Source organism: Symsagittifera roscoffensis, chromosome 9, assembly GCF_963678635.1.
Source record: "Symsagittifera roscoffensis chromosome 9, txSymRosc1.1, whole genome shotgun sequence".
Lineage (NCBI taxonomy): Eukaryota > Metazoa > Xenacoelomorpha > Acoela > Convolutidae > Symsagittifera > Symsagittifera roscoffensis.
Window position 1 is genome coordinate 19,758,754 of NC_087070.1, and position 25,191 is coordinate 19,783,944.

Genomic DNA, 25,191 nt, shown 5'->3' on the forward strand with positions numbered 1-25,191 from the left:
GGGCACAAATGAGCAATACGGTACTCTTTGGAAAAGTGAAAGATGCCGAGTTGATAGTGTACAACTTCAGGGGACAGCTGCAATGTAGAATGGGAGGCAAACGCGAGGGCCCCATCGAGACATATCCCAAGTTCTGGAACTTCAACCCATTGGCAGCAGACGGACGGGAGATCTTGAGGATTCCTGCTTGGAAGGACAGCTTTGCACTGGTTAAGAGGGAGCTGGAGGCCATAATGGAGAAAGAAATCCTGCCAGCCACCATGCCTGAGTTCCCGATAGTCAGGAGGATGACCTTAGGGATGAACAGTCCCTTAGTAGTTCCATCCATAATTGCGAGGATGACTACGGAGGAAATGCAGAAAGACTTCACTGATGGCTAGGAACCCCTGTTCGTCGGCTATACGGCGGCGGTTTATTTCCACACTAGCGAGGCGAAGATAAATTCGTGGACGACGCAAGCAAAAAAGAGGAGAGGCTCGCAGCCCCCCGGATTTGAGGTGCGAAAGGTCTTGAGAGCTCTTGAGCAGGAGGGACTTGAGAACATGCTACCAATATGGGATGATGGCAGGATGATCATGATGGAGGGGCATGTTGCATTGGTGGACGACATGAAATTCGCGACACGAAAGTATAGGGCACCCTATGGCTTAGAACAGGTGGAAATGAGACAGGAGGGAAAAGAACTGGATGCAGCAGGTCAACTGTATGTGGCCCTGACGGAGTACAAGAGATTGGACCCGGCGACACCATCACCACTGTCAGTAGATACACCTGGAGACAAGAGGAGTGGACCCGTGGAAGACCGGTTCAAAAGAATTCTCGAGAGAAGAAGAGCTGAGTCAGAAGAAGAGAGTATGGATGAGACTCTCAGCGAAGCCGGCGAGGACATGGAAGTGGGGAATACGCCTGATCAAAGACCATCAGGGGAAGAGCTCACCACTCAAGAGCTGTTGAAAGACTTGAGCGAAGAGAATTGGGCAGATACTGCCACTCCACCTCTGACCCCGTCTCCCCGGAAGAATCTGGAATTGCCTTTGGCGAGCGAGACCTCCAATATGGGGATGATACTCTTGAGCTCGGAGGAAAGGGAAAAGAATACTTTCGAAGGAAATAGGGACATGTTCCTGGGGTCTCTGAAGGACGATGCTTGGCAAGAGTTCTTGAAGGAATTCAATCAAGAAGTGGGCAGCGAGACGACGCTGGACAAATTCAAGGAGGAACTGTGGGACACAGTTGTGAAGTTTGGAGAACCGCTTCTAATAGGGACGGGCCTGGATGAGAAGGCAAGGAAGGAGCTGCTGAACAAGCTGATAGAGCTGAGGAATTCACGATCAAAGACTAGAGAAGAAAAATGTGAAGATAGCTCTACTCTGAAACAAAAAAACTGTAGATAAAATAGTTGGTGATATAAAAGGGGATAAAGTTGGGACTAGTAATATGATTAAAAGTACTAATATCCTTAAGGCTCGAGCAGGGGGGAGGCAAGAGTTGGAAGGGTTGGAAGTAGACAGAGAGGTCGAATCAGTGATGATAACCACAACACCCTCGAGCAGAGATGTGAAGACTCACAAGAGGAAGAGAGAAGTAGATGGATTGAGTAGTCCTTCAGTGGATGCTGTCTCGGTAGGAAACTTGAGAGAGACGGCGCCCATGGTTTTGGCGCGATGCAAGACAGCGGCAAACAAGAGCAACACGGAGCTCAGAAGACCACTCGAAGTAGAGAGGGAAATAGAGGCTTCCATCAGTTCGACATCGGAGGAAGACTTCAAGCCCCAGAAGGTAAACGTGAAAAGAGGTTCAACGGACGGACAGACAGGGGAAGTGGATGTCGGCAAGGAATGGGTCTCGAAGGGACACCAGGCCACGGGGAAGCAAGTGACGAGTGATCCACTGGAGAGGAGCAAGACGAGGAACACCTCCCGACCATGGTGGGTGGCCCTCGAGACCTTGAAGGAAATGGAAGACTGCTTGAAGAAGTTGGACAGTGGAGTAGCTCGCAAACGACGCAATTGGGCCACCCAGCAAAAGGCCGAGGTTAACAAGATAGAATTGGCGAACCAGCTGAAGAGGTCCTGGCAGAACTTATTGAAAGATCATTTTGAAGAGGCAATGAGGATCCCCTCATCAGCACCGCCATTGATGGCGAATCCCTTCGTTAGAACCGCAGGACAATTGATGTTCACCTGGAGTCTGGTGGGAATAGAGTTGGAGACGCTGACCTCGTATGACAGGGTGAAATTGGGAAGCAAGAAGCTAGAAGTGTATCAAGCACATGGCCAGGGATAATTCAGGCTTGAGCCTGGCTAGGAGGAAGGATGCCACATGTTTCTTGAGATGGATAATGTCAATGATGTCTGATAGCACCATCTTGGCGTGCTACCAAAGAGCAAGCGGAAGTAGAACCGTGGAGAAGAGAGTCTCAACGATCATCTTAAACGTATATCAGAGTACTGGAATAGAAAAAGAACATGGTTCCAGACTGTCCCTAGAGAACCACAGAAAGCTGGACGAGGTACGGAGGTTTTACAATAAGAAGTTCGAAGAAGAACATGATGTTCACCGTAACCTGGCCTCGCCAGAGCAGTACTCGAGACTCAGTGAGAAGGGGGAATACCAATACGTGTCGGGAGTGATGGGAATAGCCTACAACCCCTTCTTAGACTCAGAAACTGGAGGTGCTCACAGAAACCACGAGGTAGCGGAGCTGCTGAAGTTTTGGACAGAAAAAATAGTGGAAATAGACGCGGTGGAGAAAGAGAGGCCGAGCCTGGGCCTGATTCTTGAGAAAACACCGGAGGTGGTGAGCATACCGCGCTCGAACAAGAGAGTTGAAGTGAACATGGGTGATGGCAATGGCTTGTTGATCACGAACTTGGGAGTGGTATGGAAGTTACTAAGACCCTCCTGGTGCCCACATCCCCACGCGAGTCTGATCGAGGAGACCACCGAACGGGTGAGGTTAGCTCCAACGGAAGATGAAGATTTGGCAAAGTTGAGTGTAGTGCACAAACTGATCTTACCTCAGATGAAGGAGTCAGGCGAAAAGACGAACAATCTCGAGTCAGCAAAGAAGATGGAGCCGGGTAGCTGTCTGGATTCTACGTGTGGGAGTGGATACTGTCCTTTCAAAAAGAAGATCTGGTTACTTGGTTTGAAGACATCACGGAAAGGGAGAAAAGTGAAGTACAAATAGTGGCGGAGTGTTACGCAAGAACTACGGTGAACATAGCGACAGCTCTCGGATTCTTCTCGAGAATGTGTAGTCTGCAGTCACTGGAGAGGCTAGAGTCTGAACACCATTTAGTGACTGCGTTGAGCGTGGAATCATGGCCTGGGGTGTTGCAGGTGACTCAAAAACATATCCGGAGCTGGAAGGTTGGTCTCGAGGCGGAAAGGGGGTTTCCCATGAGCGAAGCTTATGGCCTGCCATTGAACGCAAAATCCCTGATAGGGTCAATGATGGCCAATTTGTGCGGAAGCCACTACCCACTGCACATGGCGATGGTGGAAGCATCCAGCCAGAGAGTATTGGTGGACAAGGCCTTCTCAGTGCCCAAGTGCGTGAGGTTGGCTCGGGTATCGCATCACTCGCACAAGTTGTTGAGGAAAATCAAAGGGACAGTACCGAAAGAGTTGAGAGATGACTTGAGTGATATCTGGGGAGAAGAGCTTTTGAAGTTGGAAAGTGAGAACACAAGCGATCACGAGAGACAAAACGTGATCGGAAAACCTGTGGGGGGTACTCCAAACATGGGAGAGAACGACACGATGCATGAGAAAATGATGGAGCTTGAGCCACTCTTGGAAGCCTCGGGGGAGCGTAACCTCAGGAGCATTGAGATCACCCATGGAGAATGCCCATGCCACTGTTTGGCACAAACGGTGTGGTATCCAGATCACAAGAACCTCTGCCTGGTGTGGGATATGGAAGAAATTCGGTCGATTGGATTACCGGATCACCGGCAGAAGGTGACGCTCTTAGTAGTGAGTACGATGCTGGCTCTGAGATGGATAGAAGAGAATATAACGAAGTATCGGGAAGCGAAGACGCCAACGGCTGAGTCAATATATGCGATAGACTACAGCAGGAGACTCGAGTTGTTTGAGACTGCATGCAAAGTAATCGCCATACCAATGGAAGTCAGACACGTATGGAGCCGCTTGAGGTACTTTCCATGGTTTCGAGCGACACTGACGTCTTGGTTATACATGACAACGAAAGATCACATGAGAAAGCATCAAAAGGAGTATCGACAGTTCCAGGCCGAGATTGGGCCGGAAGCTTTCAAGAGACCCCTGTTAACCCATCGAAATGCGATCACGACAGGATGGAAAAGAGTGGGTAAAATGTCTAGAGACAATACCAAAGCGAGGGAATCGATACTAGAGGAGGACTTGGCGAAGAACGTGAGCCTGAGCCTGCACAACTCCTTTTGTTTGAACTGGGAATCTAGGGTGAAGGCACTACCCAACCAGGCAAAGAGGTTGCAGGAGCAAAGGGAATGGATGCGATCCTATGAACAGCTGAAGGCTTGGGAGGAGATCGTGATTAGCTCCGATGATGAAGAAGAACTGTTGAGACAGTTTGCCGTATCCAGTACTTCAGGGGACGGCACTTCCAAGGCGAAGAGTGCGAAATGAGCGGATGGTTCGAAGAGATCTTGAGTCTTGAGAGGGAAGGGGGGCTTGAGTGTGAATCCAGATGAAACCTGGGTTCACGAAAAAGAAATTTTAACGAATCAGATATTGTTATTAATATGTTATATTTACTATATAAATCAAAATGCTGCATGACAATTTCCTGATTGAATGGGACAAAAGAAATTTTAAATAATTGGCTTGAAAAGCGAGAAATCAAGGGTGCAGGTGTGTGCAGATTTTGATTGTTGTTTAGCGATAGTGTGAAAATTTTACATGGCCGTGAATTTTGGGGTGTAGATAAGCTTAAGTCTGCTGCAAACTTCTGTAAATGACCACTGGCACTGTACCTTGAGCAACACTCGGTTTTCTGGGACTCACTGGCAGACGACAGCCCGCGATGAGGACATCGATCTTGAGTCCGGGGAGTATGTGCCAGTCGGTCATCTTTGGAAGTTTGACCTTGAGAAAAGCAAGAGCACTTAATTTTGGAGTGAAATTTGATTTTTCAAAAATTCGAATGGAGCTTGTCATGCACGATTTTCTCGCAATAACTGAAAACCGAAAAAGAGAAATCAGAACGATCGAGTAACAATCGCGGGAAAGTTGCCAGATAAAACAGTGGGAAATTGCTATTCGCAATTTCCGTCACAATAAGACTAGAGTAGAGCTGTCCCATCTGAAACAGAGACAAGCGTATTCCCGAGAACTGGACTATCATTGCTCGACTGGATTGTTATTCGAATTGGACTAGAGTGAACCTTCGGTGGAAAGGTGGACAGCTTGAGTGTCCCAATGGTTCACGAGAAACTATATTCTAGAGTTAAAACTTGTCCTTGTTATTGAAACTGATAAACATTAAAGTCAATTAGTTACATTATTTAATTCTCGAGTTGATTACCGACTAATTACTCCCAGTTCTTGAGCGTGCTACGATGTGAGTACTCAATTTAAATTTATAGAGTGTGTTTTATGATTGTTATGTTGAGGTAAGGCGAGTTTTAGGTTGATCCATCTGAAATGGATCAAAGTTCCACTATCTTGTAAAAAGTAACTTAACGGATTGTTCCGACCCGGTTTTTAACGGCGTTCATGTATTTTGGGTATCTAGAGACCTAAGTATGGGGACGTTCTTATTTCTAGAGTGGGGTGGATATTTTGGTAGTAGCCTTTAAGCTGTAACGGGTCGTAGTCTCATGTCACAAGCGAACCGAATTGGCTCCGACTGATTTGAGGTAGAAAACACAAGAGATAGTGTCCCTGACTCTTGAAACAATGTTTATAGGGCCTATTTTTCTTAAGCCTCATGTGTGACTACAGTAGACGAATGTTACATTTACCCGCTTTGTTAGCCTCAGCAGTAGGAGCAAAAGATGCCTTGAGCGAAATCTTTGGTTTGGATCATGTGGATGGAACCTATGGTGATGCGCTTAAATGGTGGTTTGAAAATAGAACAATTGAAACGGCTCCGAAAAACGAAACTATAAAAAAGTGGACAGAGCCAATTTTCGACAGCGAAATTGCAGACTTGATTTTACGACTCGAACCAACAGACGTAAAAAGATTCCACGCGTTCCAAGATAGATTTGGCTCCCACTGATTGAACTTCATACCGTGCAAAAATTTAACGTTAAAACTGTCGAACCAAGAACTCAGAATTTCGATAGGACTTCGATTAGGCTCAAAAATTTGCGAACGGCATAAATGCGTGTGCGGTAAAGACGTTTTCGAGGATCGTTGGCATGGTCTTTCTTTCCTCAAAAGTGCAGGGAGATTCTCTAGGCATTCAAACCTGAATGCCCTTATAAAGCAGATTTTATCCTCCACTAACATTCCGTCTGTTTTAGAACCACGACACCTCTACAGGACCGATCAGAAGCGACCAGACGGTTTGACGCTCGTTCCATGGGCTGTTGGTAAGCAGCTCTTGTGGGATGTAACCGTAGTAGACTCCTTAGCTCCTTGTTGGATTAATGCCGGGTCTGTTTGTAACCCTGGTACGGCTGCCGCTGAAGCGGAAGAGCGAAAAATTGACAAGTATAAAGATCTTGTAAATGATGGATATCTTTTTCAACCGCTAGCTTTGGAAATTCAGGGCGCGGCCGGCCCCAGCACAGAAACTTTTTGAGCAAGCTTTGTAAGAACCTAAGCATATGCACTGAGGAACCCAGCGCAGACAGCTTTTTAAAACAGAGAATCTCCATAGCAATACAGATTGCGAACGCCGCTTGCATACTCGGAAGAATAAATGACAAAATAACTTTCGGCGAAATTTTTTATTTGTAACACTTGTATATTATATTTTCTCGTGTCGAGTTGCGTGTTCTTATTGAAGAAACGTAACCCGTCTCGATTTTAATTGAAAATGACTTAAACACTTGTCATCTTCTTTTATTATTATCACCTCCATATCTAGAAAATTCCAAGGATTTTGACTGGAATACGTGATGAAGGGACTCCTGACTGTAACCTCGGTTACTATGATACTTTTGACCTCCTGACCGTAACCTCGGTTGCTATGATACTTTTGACCTTCTGATTACTTCGAATTTTCGGTGGCATTTGAGCTCCAATCGGTTACTGTTCTAATTTTTACACATATGAGTAAATCAAACAATCTATTTCAGGTGGTTATGAGTGGGCCCAGTAAAGTTGACACCACGTCGGTTTTCAGAAGACTACGATCTCAACCTGCAAATAAAGTAAGGAAGCTGGTATACAAATATATTTAAATATACATAATATACATAAGGCTCTGCAATGTATTATTGAATAAATCAATTAGTTGCGATACTTGCAAAAAATCATTGGTTTTGGATTTTGCCAATTTCAATTTTTGAATCGGCTCTTGCCAATTAATTGCAATAATTAGTTTTTCAGATATTTCGATTTTTTTCAGGTAGAAATTTTCTCCAGCCGACGGTTAACACTATTTAAAAAAATTTCAGCTCCGCGAGATATTCTCCTAATGATTAAGACAGTCCATAACCCGGGTATCTTAAACAACAGCTGTTTTTAAAACTAAAAAAGGAGAACAGGTTGCTGTGCAGGTAGCATAGAAAGTTTAGACTGCCAAAATATATACATTTGACACAGATGTTCCGACCAGTCTATAAAAATACAAAAAATTTTTTTTTCAAATTAGTTTTTTTTCTGCGTGATGTTATGCAAGGGTCTGAAAGGAAAACTGGAACTTGGGAATAATCGGCAGTAATAGTAATATTGGCATAAATTGTAGAAGTTTTACTAAACAAAAAAATGCAGAGATTTTTTGAAGTTAACTAGAAAATAGAAAGTTTTAATTATAAGAAATTTAAAAAATAAAAAAATTTAAGTCGTTTTTGGCCCATTTTTCTTACTTTGTTGAAATTTTTGCTCCCTTAGTGACTTTATCTGAGTAAAACTAAGTTTTAAAGTCCTAAAGTTAGCAACAACATGCATCTGTAAGCCTCTTTTCTCGCATTATTAGCTCGAATTTGGAGGGAAATCAAAAACTTGAAACCTGTTTTTTTTGGTAATGGGGAAATTTAATTTGGAAATTTTTTACATCTTCGAATCACGACTGAAAGGGCTTTTCTATGATATATTACTCGACTCATTTCCATTATTATTTGTGGTACCTGATTTAGCGTGGAAAACAAAAAGATAAAGAAACAAGGATAGCCGGTTACTTGCAAGTAGCACAGAATGTTCCGACCACAATTTCAAAAAAAAGTTTATTCAAAGTGGTATTGTTTTTTCTGCATGTTGTGACAAAAAGATCTGAACGAAAAAGTAGAATTAAGGCATATTTTAGAGTCATAGAAATTTGGGTCAATTAGAAAACAGGTTTTGAAAGAAAATGACCAGAAAAATATTTTAAAAAATGTTGCAGAGTTTTCAAGTTTTTAATCACCAAAAACTCCTAATACCACCTTTGTTTGAGTAAAACTAAGTTTTCACGGCTTATTTAAGCTTAAATAAGCTATTGCAAGCCTACACGGTCACCTTATTAGCTCGAAATTAGACCAAAATTTCAAACCGGTTTTTCTCGACATTGTGAAAAGTTTTTCAATGTCGCTGGAATCACGACTGAAGCGTTTTTGAAATGGTATATCACTCGACTCAACATGATGATTGATTGATTGTTATACCTGATTTTACGTGGAAAACAAAAAAACTTTAAACGTACCTCAATACAAAGTTCCTCCCCATTTTCAATGGTCGGAACAACAAGGATAGCTGGTTTCTGTGCACAGAATGTTCAGATCATAGTCTTTATAATGCTATATTATTTATTCAATTTAGTGTTGTTTTTTTGCGTAGAGTGATGAAAGAATCTGTCTGGAGACTGTATTTTAGGCGTAATCGACAGTCATAGTAATACAGGCAAACAAGACAACAGTTTTTGAAGAAAAATGACTGAAAAACAAAAATAAACAAAAACACTTGAATACCAAATTCCTCCCCAATTTCAAATGGTCCGAACAGAAATTAGGGCGGTTAGTTCTAGAAAATAGACAAATTCGATATTAAGAGTTAAATATGCATCCTTGAGGATTTTGCAGATTTGTTTGCAGTGTTTTTCTTCAAAATTTAAAAATCATGAAGTGAAACTAAGTTTTTACCTCCTATTTTGTATTATAGACGTGCTCGCTCGCTTTATTAACTCAAACTTAGTCTGAACATTTTCAACCAATTGGTTTTCTCGGTACCAGGAATTTTTAAAGGGTTCAAATCACGACTGCAAGGGCTTTGTATGTAATATGATATATCATTCAACTTCTTCTGACGATTATTTGTGATACCTGATTTTGCGTGTCATGAAAAGAAAAACTAAAATCACACACAATATCCGTTTCTCTCACGAGGGAGTGTAGGTGTTCAAAGAAGACCATCTTAGCAGATCAAAACAATTGAAAGTCTAAAACCTGGTTGATAATCTTTTTCCTCTATCCCACCTGTGGAGCCGTCTGCTGTAAATTATTTTTATAATGTTCTGTTGTTTACACTAACTTCAGCTTAGTATATTCTTATGAACCTTTTTTTTCCTAGCTTAACTCGCTAATGAAAGTGTTCATTGAAAGTGATCACTTATTTGGAAGTTTCGCTGTAGCATTGGAAATTGCATAGCATCTGTTCTCTGCTTTGTTTGTGACTAGTTTTTGGCTACTACTTATTAAGCCTCCATGGCTGAGTGGTTAGCGTGTAAGTCTGTTAATTTCGAGGTCGCAGAGTCGAATCTATGACTTTGCCGAATTTTTTGCTTACTCTAGGCTTATTGCTACTTTCTTATTGCCTTTTATAGGGCTGCTTTTTTGTCGTGTTCTTGCAAAAGTTTGTGAAGCGAAGCTTCACCTCTGTGTAGAAAAATTAGCATATTCCAAAGATATTGAAAGGCAAGTCCTAAGATATTCAACTTTCTTATCTGATCTTCTAAAACGATTAGCAAACCGGTTGCAATAATGACACACTATTAACGTTTTGATTTAACTGTCGAATGTAAATGGAGCTTTCAAATGCATGTTTCTGTGCCGTCAAATTTTTATGCTAGCATGCAACTAGTGTTTTAGTACGAACCTTTTATTTTTCTAACCGAGCTCGCAAATAAAAGTTGATTAAAAGTGTTCACTTGTGTACCTTTTTGCTATAATCACGATCTGTAGCATTGGAAATTTCATAGCATCTGTTCTCGCCTTTTTTGTGGCTAGTGTTAGTGATAGCTACTAAGCGTCCGTGACTGAGTGATTAGTGCGTGAGATTTATCATGTTTAGGTCGCTGTAGGTCGTCGGTTCGAGTCCGCGAAGTTGCCGAAATTTTACTTATTCGAGGCTTATTTTCACTTGCTGCAAATTTTAGAACTCTAGAGCTGCTTTTTGTGTTCTCGCTAGTGGTTGCGAAGTGCAGCTTCGCCTCTATGTAGACGATTCAGTTAAATACTTAACCATATAATTGCATCCAATGGTGTAATGAAGTTTTTGTTTGTTGCTCGTGGACGACAGGTTGTTTTCTTAGATTTGCTTCGACTGTGGTGCTAATAATCCTACATGGAGCAGTGTGACATATGGAATCTACCTCTGCATAGACTGCTCGGCTGTGCACAGGGGTCTGGGAGTCCATCTCAGCTACGTCAGGTTTAAATTATTTGAAACTTAATAGTCGCGTCGCGTTTCATTTCCAAGTGGTTCAGCATCACGGTTAGCAGGGGCGGATTCAGGGATTCGACCCCCTGCCGACCAAAAGGGTCCCACTTTGGTACTTTTTAAGAAATCTTTGGTGACGGACCCTAAAATTTTTCTAAAGGCGCCAATATATACTAAATTTGAGGGGGAGCTCGCGCCAAAAAAAACGCGATTTTTGTCAAAATTTTCCAAAAAGTGCCCAAAAATGGCTTTTTTGACCTGTTTTTTCAAAAATTTGCCTGCGGCCCTGAAAATTTGGCCAAAACAGCGTCTTTTTAGTGCTCTAGGAGAGCTTCGAAAATCAATTCGGTCGACTTAAAAAAAGGTCGTCAAAATTTTCGAAAATTTTTTGAAAATCCGCGCCCCTCCCTCGAGAAAATCCTAGATCCGCCCCTGACGGCTAGAATGATTTTTAGATCAACAGAACTAGACCAGCAATGGAAATGGATTCAGTTGCGCAAAATGCAACTTGGAGGAAATCAAAACGCGGTAAGCAAGCTTCATCCTATCGTTTCCTTGCAAAGATTGGTTAGCCAAAAATCTAGATCAGAATAATTATACGTTCGAAATAATGCTTTGGCGCAATGGACTTCAATATTAACGGATATTTACAAAACTTTGCGGCCCTGAGAGCGTCTTTCTAATGATAGGAAAAGTTAAGAGGTAAATATTTTAAGGCTGAGACTGGTCCAGAGGTGTGTAGTGTATATGAAAGCGATAGGAAAATTAGACTTTTATTTAAACTGTTTAGAGCCGCTTCTTCAGTGAACACGGAGTTGGCGATCGTGTTGAGAGCAAAGCCAAGTACAGTTCGCGAGCTGCTGTGCTCTACAGAGAGAAACTTCAATCTCTAGCGGATAAAGCCATGGCCCAATACGGAACCTCAGTTCTTCATATAGACACATCAGGACCTAAATCGGCTGAACAGGACCCCGGTGCCAATGAGAAATCGCCAGTGGACTTCTTTGACTCGCACACGAAGGGATCGAACAAGAATATGACCCAAGCCCAACCGATGACTGCGTTTTCCTACGAGACCACTGAACAGACCAGACCTATTCCTGCTCAACCCCCTACTTGTTAGTGATTCAAAACGATTAGAAAAAATTTAGACTTAGACACATCATTTATTTAGAGAGTGTATGTTATCTGGGGTTACTATTGCGTGTTTTTAATGTCTAGAACGCAATTGATTGCAAGATTTGTAGATTCCATACAAAAATTTAACTAAAGCTGTAAGGAAATAGTTGGTGATACTTTGGAGCGTATTTCGGTGGTCAAAGCTAAAACGGATTTTGAACAAATTGTGTCACCATTTTTTCGTTTTTCAGACTCATTTTTGCCAGAGAATGAGTGGATAACACTTCAAATAACCAAATAAAAAAATGCAATCTTTCTGATTGAGGCACTAATAAGCTTTCTTCGAATCTCAAGTTTATGCTCCCTTCTGTTCCCTTCAAAAAACTAATTATGATAAAAAAACTGATATTAAAAAAAAAAATTCTGGTGTTTTTATATATTGATAACTGGTCGGAACATTCTGTGCAAGTTACACAGTAACTGGCTGCACTTGTTTGCTGTATCTATGAGCTATTGACTTTTGAGCAAGCTGATTTTTAGTTTCGCAAAATGGAGCAGCTGATACTCAAGAAGGGGCGCCAAATGTAGATCTGGCTCTAAGTACTTCCCCTACATCGTTTGTGCCACCTCCGATTGTTGATGGGATCGGTACTGGAAAGGGTTCGGCCAGAATGGGTGGTAGGAGGAAGCCAGGCAAGTTGGGTGCCCAGAAGATACAGGTGCCTAACTTCTCTGACCTGGAATCGAAAGCGGCCGAGAATGAGAAGAACAATGTCGTGAGTTTGACTTCAGAGGAGCAACAGAAACAAATGTGAGTTTGGAACAAATAATTATGCGCAACTCTTCTTTCCTGGAATGTGTGCATTTTTTTGTGATTTCCTGAAACTCGTTTCAACTCAATGAAAGTGGGGCCATGAAAGTTCTAACATGTAAAGGCGAAAAACACTAGACTTGATGGGAAATTCAATTTATGGATGGCTGGGACGCTGTGGGTTTTTTTCTTGGTAACAGCACCCTATTTTTTGCATTCTGACTTTAACTTACCCGAGGAGCCGTTTTTTTTGTAATTGCTCCTAATTTTACAAGGGATGAAACCTTATTTGCAAAAAAAATTGTTTTTATGTGCATCAGGGATGACCTGTGTAAGAGTGGTGAGCAGATGAGGATCCAGCAGGCCAGAGTGAGGGAGGCAGATCCACAGAAGGCGGACCAGATGGAGAGACTGGGACTAGCAAACGCTCCCTCAAATCTATCTAACAACAACAGAAACAGCAGTTCCAGAACAATGACCAACAGCAGATCTAACAAGACACAGTGAGTTGTCAATTCTTAGTTATTTCAAAACTGTAGTCGAGTGTAGTTCAAATTAACCTGTGCGACAGTCTCACTACCTACTAAATGGTTTTTACTTAAGTATGCTAGTTGTTTTTACCCTACTCTTTCTCCAATACAGCTCACACATAAAAGTGCTTATTTGGTGGCATTTACTGGCATAAAATTGGCAATTAAATAGCATCTGTTGTGTATTCGATATTGGTGACTTATATTTGAAGATTGTCAAGTGACTAACTGTGCTGTAGATGGGACGACGTGAGACTTTTAGTCTCCAGGTCGGGATTTCGACTCCGGTACATATCAAAATCTTTTGTTTTAGCATTGGCAATTAAATAGTTTAAAAATTTCGCATACTTTGATGTACAAGTTCAGGGTGGCCACGGTGTTAGCGTGAAGCGTGACATGTCAGTTCACTAAACACCGCTTTTGTTCCTTAATTTATTAAAAATGGAAGCAGGATTGCACATAGATTTTTTCAGTTATTAAGAGTAATCAACGTAGTGAAGACTCTTATATAGGTCTTGCTGATTTTTTTTGTTATTTTTTTTTCAGGAAAAGTATTAAAAGTCTCTTATAACTACAGATGTGCATTCATACATATTGATGCATATATGAATGCATTTAGGTATATCTGCACTTTTTGAGTTCAATTGAAATTCATCTGCTGAAAGTGACCTAAATAGCACTCTCCCAATACGAACGTGGAAATTGCGCAAAAAACGTGAACGATTTCTAGTTTCGAAAGTGGAATTTAATTTTAAGATTTGCAGTGGAATATAAACTTTACCTATTTTTCTCTAGTTGGGTTAATGTTATCAAAAAAGCGCCAAACATAATTTGTTCTAGATTTTCAAAAAGTTTAAAGGGCATCTATTTTTTTCTTTGAAACTCGAAAGTTTTTTTTTCAAGAAAATGTTTTTTTTAAGGTTTCCTTGCGTTCATTACTCTTTTCCAATCTTCGATTGGCTATGTTTGAAACATAGCTCTTAGAATTGAATTTTAGAAACGTTAATGGCAGTGCCAGAAAATAGTACTGTCAGGCATTTATTTAATTAGGGATAGTATCAGTGCCATCGTTTTTTTGGATATCATCGCCGTGGTTCAGGTATCTTCGTTTCAAGAAAACTTATGGTGCTTTTGCGGTCTTTTTCAAATCATCATTCCGATTATTTTTTTATATTAATCGTTTTTTTTGTTAATGATCAGAACCGAACAACCAGAAAGTTTGGTAAAAGTTTTTCAAAAAATATCACGGGTTAAAACAAAAATCTAAAGTTTTTATTGCTCTTCCAGAGCTCCAAATTGTTTAATGTTCTTTAATGCGAAAATGATTTGTGTTCAATTGCAAATGATTTGCATTGCAAGTAAATAACTGTTCGTGTGAAATATCTTCATACTATTGGAAATCATGATTGAACAAAGCGAATTTTTGAATAACACCAGTTTTTATTTTGATTAAAAAATTGTGTTTCTCAGTTATAAACCTTGTTCATTTCTTTCTATTCAGAAAGTCAATTTAAAAAATAATTATAAACTGCGATCACAGACGCTGTAATCCTAAAGTTCCTAATTCATTCCACTTTTACTGCTCGTAGTTTGTTTATAATCTGTGCAGAAACGTGTCTATTTGATGTGTCTAAGGCAGAAGCTGATTTGATTTTCAAAAAAAATGTGATCATTCGTTCATTACACTTGCGAGCGTAGTATAATAGCTTGGATCCTCGTGTTTTTCAACTGAAGTTGCAAATAAAAGTGATAATTTGGTGGCAATTTCTTAGCATTCGTAGGTGCTGTTTTGGTCGATAGTTTTAGTAGACTTTCAGGGATTTTTGGCGTGAGACTCTAAAGAGTGGGACACCATCTATGATAGCGTATAATTTCCAAAGTATGTTCGATACGTATCTGCAAACTGCTCCGACAATATGCACCGACAGAAAGGGGTTCAATGCGTTGATGGTTCGTGCGTTGAATGGTTCTCTTTGAGATGCATTAGATACAGACGAGCGATTTAGCATAGATGGAAACAGATCAACTAAATACGCGCTCTCCAGTTGTTAACGGCTTATCATGGATCTTTTTTTATTAAAACCTGCATGTATATTCCAACCCACAACGTCTCGGTTGAAAGCGATTAACGCCAATTTTGCTTACCACCGTTTGCTAGTTATGTTGTAAATGTATGTTTTGGTTCAGATCCGGCGGAGGAGTGAAGAGCCATTCAGCTTTGAGTGACATGGTAGTGATAGATCAAGTAGGCACAGCCCAATCGCCCTCTTCCCAATTCAACAGCAGCAGCAACAGATACAGTAGAGACAACAGAGATAGAGACCCCTTCGGAGAGAGAGACCACAGTCGAGAGAGGGAGAGGGAGCGAGATTCGTCAGACCACTTTTTCGATGCAATTTCAGATGAGCCACCGCAGTTCTCAAGGTGCAGATTATGATAAGTTTGGTGTAATGGATCAGAGGATAAAATCTGAGTCAGCTGGTAGATTGACAACCGTTGAACTAGTTCTTTATAGGGGTGGCAATTCGTTACTAGGTACCATAGGGGGGAAATAGTTAAAGAAATCCTGAGTTAGCTTTGTCGAGATTAGTTATTATCATAAAAAAGAGAATGGTAACAAAAGGTATAAATTATAATGCATAGCTCCTCGTCCTTTCTTGATTGAATTGTTTTTTGTTTTCACTGAAGTGTCGAGTGAGTTTTTCATTTCTTTTGACATTTTGTTAAGTTCACTTTATCATTTAGAAAATTTGATGGTTCGTTTCTGCTTTAATCAAATGAAAAGAAAATGAAAAAAGAAGATTGATTCATCAAATTTGATGGTTCGTTTCCTGCCTCAATCAAATGAAAAAATCAAAAAAGAAGATTGATTCACCAAGATTGATTATCTTGTCGAAATTAATTAATTGTGGGAAAAATGATATATCTTATTTTAATTAACAGTGGAAGGAGAACCGGTGGTGGAAACAGTGACTGGGAAGTGAAACAAGCCACACCTTTGATGGCCTCGGATTGGTCCAGAACACCAGCCAATCAGAACAGCGGAAATATCAGTAGCTTCAATAGCTCCTCAAATTGGGACTTCAACAGGTCGACAATGAACCTGAAAATATTAATCAAATATTCGATATATCATATATGGTCTAATATTGAGTGGAACGAGCCCAGCAAGAGGGCGCTGATGTAGGATTTTTGCGAGGATGGCGTTTCATTTGTATCGATTCCGAGTTCTCTCATAAGAAAGTCGGTCAGCCAAAATTGGGTGTTTCAAAATAGTACCAAAGAGCAAAGCATCAGAAGTGTCAATAAATCGAGATCCTGAGAGAAGCAGTTAAATCAAACACTTCCTACGGATTGTTTTGCTTGTTATTAAGAGTCGTGAACTTAGTGAATACTCTTCTATAGGTCTTGGTGATTCGTTGTTTGGATTTCTATTTCTTTTTAAGGATTTCTATTTCTTTTGTTTGGATTTCTAACTTCATTTCCTTTGATAAAAGGAATATAAACTATTTTATCGAACAGCAAAAGTGTCAAGGTCACGAAAAACATGATCGACTTCTACTTTCAAAACAGGATTTTAATTTTCGATCTCCCAGTGATATAGAAAATAAACCAATTGATCGAGTTTTCTTCTCAAATTGGGTTAATTATATCAAAAAAATGGTCGATCATATTCTCTTTGCTCTTGAAATCCAAATAGTTTTTAGGCCATATATTTTTTTCTTTGAAATTCGAAAGTTGACGTTTTTTCAAAAAAAAGTTTTTTTTTCGATTTCCTTGCGTTCATTGACTCTTTTCCAACTGTCTGTTGGGAACATTTTTTTATTCTATTCCCTAATTACTTATTTTTAGATCTGGTCCGTCTAGTAGAGCTGGCAATTCTGCTGTTTCTTCGTCAGGCGGTGGAGGAGGTGGAAAAGATTTCAGCGACAGATTTTCTAGCGCCAAGTCAATATCATCCAGCCAGTACTTTGGAAACGATGAGGCAAATGTATGTTCAGTTCCTCCTCTAGATGCATGTCTGAAGTTAAGATGTATTTTTTGGCAAACAAAGCCTGTGAATCTTATCAATTTGGCAATCTTGAGAACTTTTGTAGCAGGTTCTACAGTTTTTACGTTCATAAAAGCCCTGAAGTAATGTATATTGAGAGCAATTTTGATGGTTAATATATTTGCTTAATATAGGGTAATGGTTTCGATACCTCAAAATACGCCGGATCCAACAGCATTAGCAGTCGGGATGTGTTCGGAGGAGGCACTGACGGGGACAGGGGCTCAAGGGGCTATTATGACCGGGTGCCGGCGGGACCAGACGTGGAGCAGATGAAGGATGATCTGAAACATGGGATATCATCATTGGCTGGAAAATTGTCAAGAGCTACAGCTAGTGTAATGGATACTTTACAGGTTTGTTATTGCATGGTTTTCATCAGTGGTTTTTTTTAAGCTTTTTCTCTAATTTGACTTTTCACTTGTAGGAATGTTTTTTTTTGTTCAGGAAATTTTTTCACGCTAATATATTCATGACCTTGTTTTTTTTGATAAATATGGAAATTGAATTTTTTTTCAATGTCTGGAAAACTTCAATTTTTGAGGGAAAATTTGAAATATCGGACTTTAGTTTGATTGACTGCTTGTTTTTTGTCAGTCTACTTTCCAATGCGTACACTCTCCTTCTAATTTAAGCTATTTTTACGGTAATTGAAGGTCGTTCTGTTGTGTGTAAATTTATCAATTCTGTATTTGCGTAGTTTCCTTGTAGAAAATATTTTTCTTTTTTGCTGAAATGGTTTCGGATGATGATGTTTTGACTTATATAGCCTCCTCTGAAGGACCAAAATAAGTTTTCATGCTTTTGTGTATTTCAGGAGGGGTGGGCGTAGTGTAGTAACTTCAATTTCCAAATTTTTATAGCCCAGTTTTTTATACCATTTTGTTTTCGGTTTGACGGGCGTCTACCCAAGGATTCTGAATACTTATTTACAGCAAGCGATGGTTTCATGACATATTTTCTTTAAACTGACTTTTTATTGAAGACAATAGTTTGGATTTTTCGTAGATATACTTTCGAAATATTTTTTACGAAAAGTTTTTTCGGCAGTGCTGTATCTGTTTTATCTCCAGTGTTGCGAAGCTCCGCTTTGCCTCTGTGAGCTTGCTTTTTTCAGAATTTTTTTACACATGCAATAGCGAGTGTTTGATCATCTGGCTCTTGAGTCTCTCCGGTCAACAACTTCATTTAAATAGTAGCTTGTCAGCAGTGCAATTCTCGAGCAGAGATTTTCAAAATGCATAATTTATACGCAATTCGGTTAATACCGTCTAAGTTATTACAAGCAAAGTTTGTGTGGTTTCATTTTTTTTTTTTCATTTAGTTCATTACAAATTTTTACATGCAAAATTTTGTGCATTTTAAAGATGTTGAATATTTACCGCCTTCTCCCTCTGTGTGAAATGAAAGCAAACTACCCTATTGAAAAGCAAAAGTGTAAAGGTCACAGGAAACTTGATGGACTTTTAGTTTCGAAAATGGGTTTTTATTTAAAGCCTACGAATAATAAAAGTTTAGTTGTGTGATGCTATTTATGCTGAAGTATTGTAAATTTTGCTTGTTTCCTTCAGCTGTTATTCAAGGATATTTTGCATCAAGGCTTCGATAACTACCTTTGCTTTACCAGGGCGATAGATCGCGTTTTGGCAAGGGAGTTGTTAATACCGATTAATGGCCGCACAAATTACCAACCATCAGTTTCTAAATCTTCTCCTGTAAGCACGCAATACTTCATGAATGGGATTTTATTGGGACATTAGTCTAGTCTATTCTTTTCGTGTATGACTGGGTTTTCACTAACTAAAAAATGATTTGAAAATTTTGCCCTAGAATGCCTAAATTTTTCAAATGAGTAATTGCGACTAATTGAGGAAAAGTAAGCTGCGGTAGTCATTACATAAATCTTTCAATTTGGCTGTTCTTGAAAAAGTATTCGAATTGAAATTGTACGAAGAAGCCTCTGAACTCAAAAATTGCTCATTTTCAGAAAAATCGGCATTCAAATTTTATATGTTTCTATATGTGGGGCTCAGTATAACACAATTGAATAAGTATGACTTGATTCTCGACATTATTTTTTTCTTGTTTCAGGACCGATATTCCTGACGAAACAACGACTATGATTAAGACTGAGGAAAAGGAAGATAGATGCATTACATTATCATAACTATCACGCAGAGAAAAGGCACTTGTACGAAATCAGAAAAGCCACTCGACCAAATGTGACACGACTCGAAATGTGTTAGCGGGAAACAATCAGCATCTTTGTAAGAATTGAGAGGGTAAGGGTAAAAAATCAAACTCCATAATTCGAATAATGCAGCGGTTGTAAGGTATGCTGGTAAAGTAAAGAAAGGCATTGTGTAAATAAGTGTTTTTCAACTACACTAGATCTGATGCTTGATAAGTTTTCCTTACTGGTTTTGTTGGTTCAATATTGAAGTTATTTTAGTTTTCATTCTCGGTTTTGTTCAGATTTAATTGTTGGTATGGGAGACTTAGTAATTCATAGCTTGCGGTGAATGGAATCTAAAAACATATCTTCCAAATAAGTTGTCATCTGATAAAAGGTAAACTATTTGTTCTTAGGTTTTAGTTTCATATTTTTGTTCAAATGACAATTTATTTCCATTATGCGCTGTTTTAAGTGATGGTTTTGCCTCCTTCAAAAAAAGGAACCTTGCAATTTTATCTGAAAAATTCCTCTAAACTGTAAACTTAGTATTATTGTATTTTATTTCAAAAATATATTGTTATTGTAAGCTGAATTGTGGAAATAATTTTAATTCAAAGTTGTTCGGAACCATTTTTAGTCTTGATCTAGAGTTTTGAAAGATGATAATTGATCAGGCTAAGTAAAGACGCAATAAAAGCTCGCTGCAATCAATGAGTGTGAGATTACAGTTGATGAAAAAACCCTTAGACAAGAAAAAAAATCGTTTAAAAAGGTGGCATCATGATGCTTGTCTAAAAACAACTTTGACTAAATTTTCGGCCTAATTTTTTGGGGAAAGTTCTCGAGTAACATAATTCTTGTCTTGAGGATCCTTTGATTCAATGCCAGCATTCATGAAAGATCCGAAAAAGCCTATCAGATAAGTCACCTTTGAGTGCTAGCGCACTATCCATGTAGATCTTTTGCATCAAAGTCACCATTTATTATCCATTTATGTTCTGAAGTACATGTTCGGATAGAAGTATTTTGTTCTTGAATTTCAGTTGTGTTTTCCAGATGAGTAAATGGCTATGAGCGGAGAAATAGATAGTCATATAACAGAGAAGTACGAAATCAAAAAGCGGCTTGGAAAGGGCGCTTATGGCATAGTCTGGAAGGCCGTAGACAGAAAAGGCTCAGAAGTGATTGCTTTAAAGAAAATATTCGATGCTTTCAGAAACCAGACCGATGCTCAGAGAACCTTCAGAGAAATCATGTTTCTCCAAGAGTTCGGAAGCCATCCAAATGTAATTAAATTATTAAATGTCGTAAAGGCAAACAATGATAAAGATATCTATCTAGTATTCGAGTTCATGGACACTGATTTACATAATGTAATTAAGAGAGGAAACATTCTGAAGGACATCCACAAGCGGTACATTATGTATCAACTTTTCAAAGCAACCAAGTATTTGCACTCGGGAAATGTTATTCACCGCGACTACAAACCTTCGAATATTCTACTAAATGCGGAATGTTTTGTAAAAGTAGCAGACTTTGGGCTGGCAAGATCTCTTACCCAACTGGAAGATTCGGAAGACAAGTTCAATCCAGATGGCGGATTTCTCACCGAATATGTCGCAACTAGATGGTACAGAGCGCCGGAAATTCTTCTAGCCTCACATAAATACACAAAAGCCGTTGACATGTGGTCTCTAGGTTGCATTCTGGGAGAAATGCTCCTAGAGAAACCTTTGTTTCCAGGGTCCTCAACTCTCAATCAGATCGAAAAGATCCTTGCTGATATCCCTACTCCTAATTCAGAGGATATTAACAGCATAAAATCGCCATATGGAGCAAGTGTGTTGCATAAAACTAATGTAAGACAGAAAAGAAGCTTTACTGACATAGTGCCTTCAGCGTCAGCAGATGCGATTGATTTATTGAACCATCTTCTGCATTTCAACCCGGATAAAAGACTAACTGCAGACCTATCTCTTCAACACTCATATGTGTCCAAGTTTCATAACAGCAGCGATGAACCAGTTTTGAATTACGATGTTGTTCCGCCTTTAGATGACGATGTCCAGCTATCGATTGACGAGTACCGCCAAAAATTGTACGAAATGATAATCCAGAAAAAGACGGAAATTCGCCGCAACAAACGAAACGAAGCTAACAAGAAAGGCGATGAGAACAACAATCCTAACAAAGGCGATAACGATGCTAATAGTGACACAGCTAACGAACGGACTGAAGACAAACATGATCTTCGAGGCGGCGATAGTTCAGGTCACAAGAATTCAGGAAATACGAATGCGAAGAGTAATTCAAAAAACGGAGTTTCTTCGGCTTCGGGTAACCAGGCATCTAAATACCCTTCGGGTAACGCCAGTGGTTCCAATGAACAATCAATGGCAAGTAGCTCAAACATCGTCAATAGCAGAATGAGTAATGGTGGTGGATCCGGTGGCAAAATGAATGCCAGCGGAAGCATTTCGTCAATGTCACCCTGGACAGTTTCGAGTGCCCATTTAGATCCAAATAACAACAAACCCCATTCATCTTCGGGTAACAGCATACAGAGTCAACTTGAGGCGCAAAGAACTGGAATGAATAATGGTAATGCTCGGCCAAACTATTCCAGTTTACTGGCCAACGGAAGTGCAAGTCAATCCGGAAATGTATCGGAATCATTTGCAAAGTATGACAGCTATGGAGGCAATACGAGGCCTAAACGCGATCGAGATGTCTCAAATGACGTAATCCAACGTCGAGGCACTTCCGCTCCGGTAACGCGAGGACGATCGACGTTCACCTCAGGAGTCGGGAACCCAGTCATTATGCGAGGTGACTCGAGGTCAAGCGCAGTTGCAATGAACTCCTACAACCCCGGAATTGGGTCATCATCGGGGTCCAAAATGATGAATCACCATGTAAAAAGTCCTACTGATATGGGTTATGGGTCGTCGCAGAGCAAAATTTCGCCGGTGTACGGGGGCGGGAGACGACAGTACTCGAGTAAGAATCAGAGTTCTTCTTCGTTCCAGTCGGCCCCGAGGACCAACTTCGGCAGCTTTACTCAGTCACACGGCACAATAACTTCATCTGGACTTGAACAACTGCGCAATAATTTGAAAATGTGAAATTCGTGTAATACGTAATAGTAATTAAAATGCATTGAATGCTGTACGATACATAGCTAGTGTTTTATAATTTGTTTCAAATTCTACTAAATAGTGTAAACTAATGTAAATACAACTCTTTGAAGGCTTAGCAAATGTACATGTGTATGAAAAAAAGCTGTTATCTTCACAATTTTTGAAAATAAGTTCAGAGGAAAGTTCAGTTTTGCTCTGCAAGTAGTACAGAAGGTTCCGACTTTTTTCAAATTAGTTATTTTTCTGCGTGATGTGATTAAAGGATCTGACGTAAAACTATCATAAGGCATATTCGACAGTCATAGTACTATAGGCAAATTGGACAAAACTTTTTGTAGAAAAATGACTAGAAAAACAAAAAAATTAAAAAATGTTTATTTTTTTTCAAATTTTTTTGCAGAAAATTAAAAAAATATTTTGTGAAGTTTTTGCTTCCCAATATGGCGCAAAAAACTCGAAAAACTAGTTTAATGTACTTAAAACTAAGTTTTCATGGACTAAATTAAGCATAACTAGGCTGTTGTAGTCCTGCTCGCTTTTTATTCGTTCAAAGTTTGAATTAAAATCAAAAATTGCAAACCAGTTTATCTCGATACTGAGAATTTTTTTTGAAAAATTTGTAATATCGTTCGAATCAGGACCGAAAGGGTTTAATTTTATTACTTCACCCATTCCAATGGTTATTTGTGGTACCTGATTTTGCGTGGAAGTAAAAAAAAACCCATCCGAATACTAAGTTCCTCCACGTTTTTCAAATGGTCGGAACAAAGAAATGAAAAACTAAATGATTTTTATAATGACGAGAGAGAAATTATGCATGATAGAAAGAGGCGAAGCGGAGATCGCTTAATTTGCAATACATAATCTGAATGAAAAACGAATTGCCATAATTCAAAGAAAATGAAAATAGATTTCATAGTGAAATTTTGGAACACAAATATATTTAAAACATATTTTTTATTTTTCAAGAGTAAACACGCGCAGTCTATTTTCTATTGCACTTCGAAATCAGGAAAAATCCGTTGAGTAAGTCAGAAAAACAGCTCCGATGCAATAATTTTTTGAAAAAAATGAAAATTCGTTTTTGTTTCTCAAAGCATTGTAATTAGATAAAATTCGCATTTTAGATAGCTTAAGACACAGCTCCAGACTGCTTTCGTTTGAGAGAATAAATTGGCAGATGCCCTTCCTCAGGGATTCGACCCCCTACCGATCCAAAGGGTCCCCCCTTTTGTACTATTTTGAAATATCAATTTTTGTTGACGGAACCTAAAATTTTTCTAAAAGCCCCTTCGGCGCCAATATATATTATTTTTGAGGGAGGAGCGCGCGCCAAAGAAACGCTATTTTTTGGTCATAGTTTTCCGAAAAGTGCCTAAAAACGCTTTTTTAGGCCAGTTTTTTCAAAACTATGCCTTCGGCGCAGAAAGTTTAGCCAAAACAAGGGTTTTTTAGTGCTTTGGGAGAGGTCGAAAAATCAATTTGGTCGACCTAAAAAAAGTCGACAAAAATTTCGAATTTTTTTTTGAAAACGCGTCCCCCTCCAGAAATTCCTAGATCCGCCCCTGTTGATATGCTAATGATGAATTCTTTGAACAAAGTTTCAACGGAAAAAAATGTCTTCTATCTGGTCGCAAACGGATGAAATAATTTTCTGGAAAAAATTTAGAAATGCAATAAAATTAAGCTTAAATGTGACGTGCGCAAGATTTTCAGACAAAACCCAATTAGAATGCAAGAATCAAATGAGAAATTCAAAATTGAAAGAACTCCAACAACAATAATCTAATTCTAACAACAATCAAATAGATCAAAAAATTATTGGTATGGTAAATTTTTTCGATATCAGGCGGCGTTACAAATAATCAAAAACTTATAATGCGTATTTGTTGAACACAGCAGTTTGAACCAAAACCAAAAAAAAAACTCCGAAATAATTATCACTTCTCCGAAATTGCAGCTTTTTGAGTTCAGTTTTAAAATCAAACTGACAATGTCTCTTCATTTTGCTTTCTTTTTGTTATACAAACAAGCGCGTTACTAGAAGAGAAGTTTTCCATGTTCTACTTCACGTGCGTTGCGTTTGGGGGCATTACTAACTCAAAACCGGATATTTTTTTCAATTTTGATTATTATAGAATCTTATATTCTGTTATTAAAGCATTCGAAGATTTGGTTTTCTTGATAACTGTGATGTTTTTTGCGTATGAGAAACGCAACTTGGTCTGTGTTCTTTGATACAGTTCAATTCAGGTGAGATTTTGTATTCCTCGAATTACAACAAGTACCAATAACTTGTTGAAGTCAAACTCGGCTTTGTTGAAATAAAAAAGTTCAAGAAATCAAGTGAAAGCAAAGAAAACAACTCATTATGATTATTTGCGGTACTCAATTTGGCGTTGAAGTTTTGAAAAAAATTAATTACCGAATGCAAAATTCCTCCCCACTTTCAGCGGCCAGGACAATAAATTGAGGGCGTGAGATTCGACATGAATAGTTTCGCGGAACTACCAATTCCAAAACGTCTCGACTAAATCAAAAGATTTTTTTTCAAATTTTGATTATTAGGAGAACTTTTTGCAGTATATCAGTTATACATTTAG

General features: G+C 39.2%; 2 protein-coding genes across 5 annotated transcripts in view; both read left to right on the forward strand.

Annotated features, from left to right (window-relative positions):
* Positions 1–25,191, forward strand: part of LOC134854384 (cullin-associated NEDD8-dissociated protein 1-like) — a 277,297-nt gene that overhangs the window by 147,698 nt on the left and 104,408 nt on the right. The window contains exons 2-12 of one of the 4 annotated variants that reach the window (XM_063870612.1): positions 7,264–7,340; positions 10,634–10,752; positions 11,217–11,289; positions 11,552–11,879; positions 12,421–12,691; positions 13,012–13,194; positions 15,409–15,645; positions 16,165–16,311; positions 17,074–17,212; positions 17,407–17,628; positions 19,364–20,079. The exons of 1 other annotated variant lie outside the window; for it this stretch is intronic. In XM_063870612.1, the coding sequence (XP_063726682.1) occupies positions 7,272–7,340; positions 10,634–10,752; positions 11,217–11,289; positions 11,552–11,879; positions 12,421–12,691; positions 13,012–13,194; positions 15,409–15,645; positions 16,165–16,311; positions 17,074–17,212; positions 17,407–17,628; positions 19,364–19,378 (1,803 nt within the window). In that variant the 5' untranslated portion in view covers positions 7,264–7,271 and the 3' untranslated portion in view covers positions 19,379–20,079. Of the gene's footprint in view, positions 1–7,263; positions 7,341–10,633; positions 10,753–11,216; positions 11,290–11,551; positions 11,880–12,420; positions 12,692–13,011; positions 13,195–15,408; positions 15,646–16,164; positions 16,312–17,073; positions 17,213–17,406; positions 17,629–18,899; positions 19,068–19,363; positions 20,080–25,191 lie in introns of those variants that run through there. 2 more of the 4 variants (XM_063870610.1, XM_063870611.1) reach the window with 2 other exon arrangements.
* On the forward strand, positions 20,496–22,724 carry LOC134854468 (extracellular signal-regulated kinase 2-like). The gene has a single exon (XM_063870726.1). The coding sequence runs from the start codon at positions 20,513–20,515 to the stop codon at positions 22,571–22,573; it is 2,061 nt and encodes a 686-aa protein (XP_063726796.1). The 5' UTR covers positions 20,496–20,512; the 3' UTR covers positions 22,574–22,724.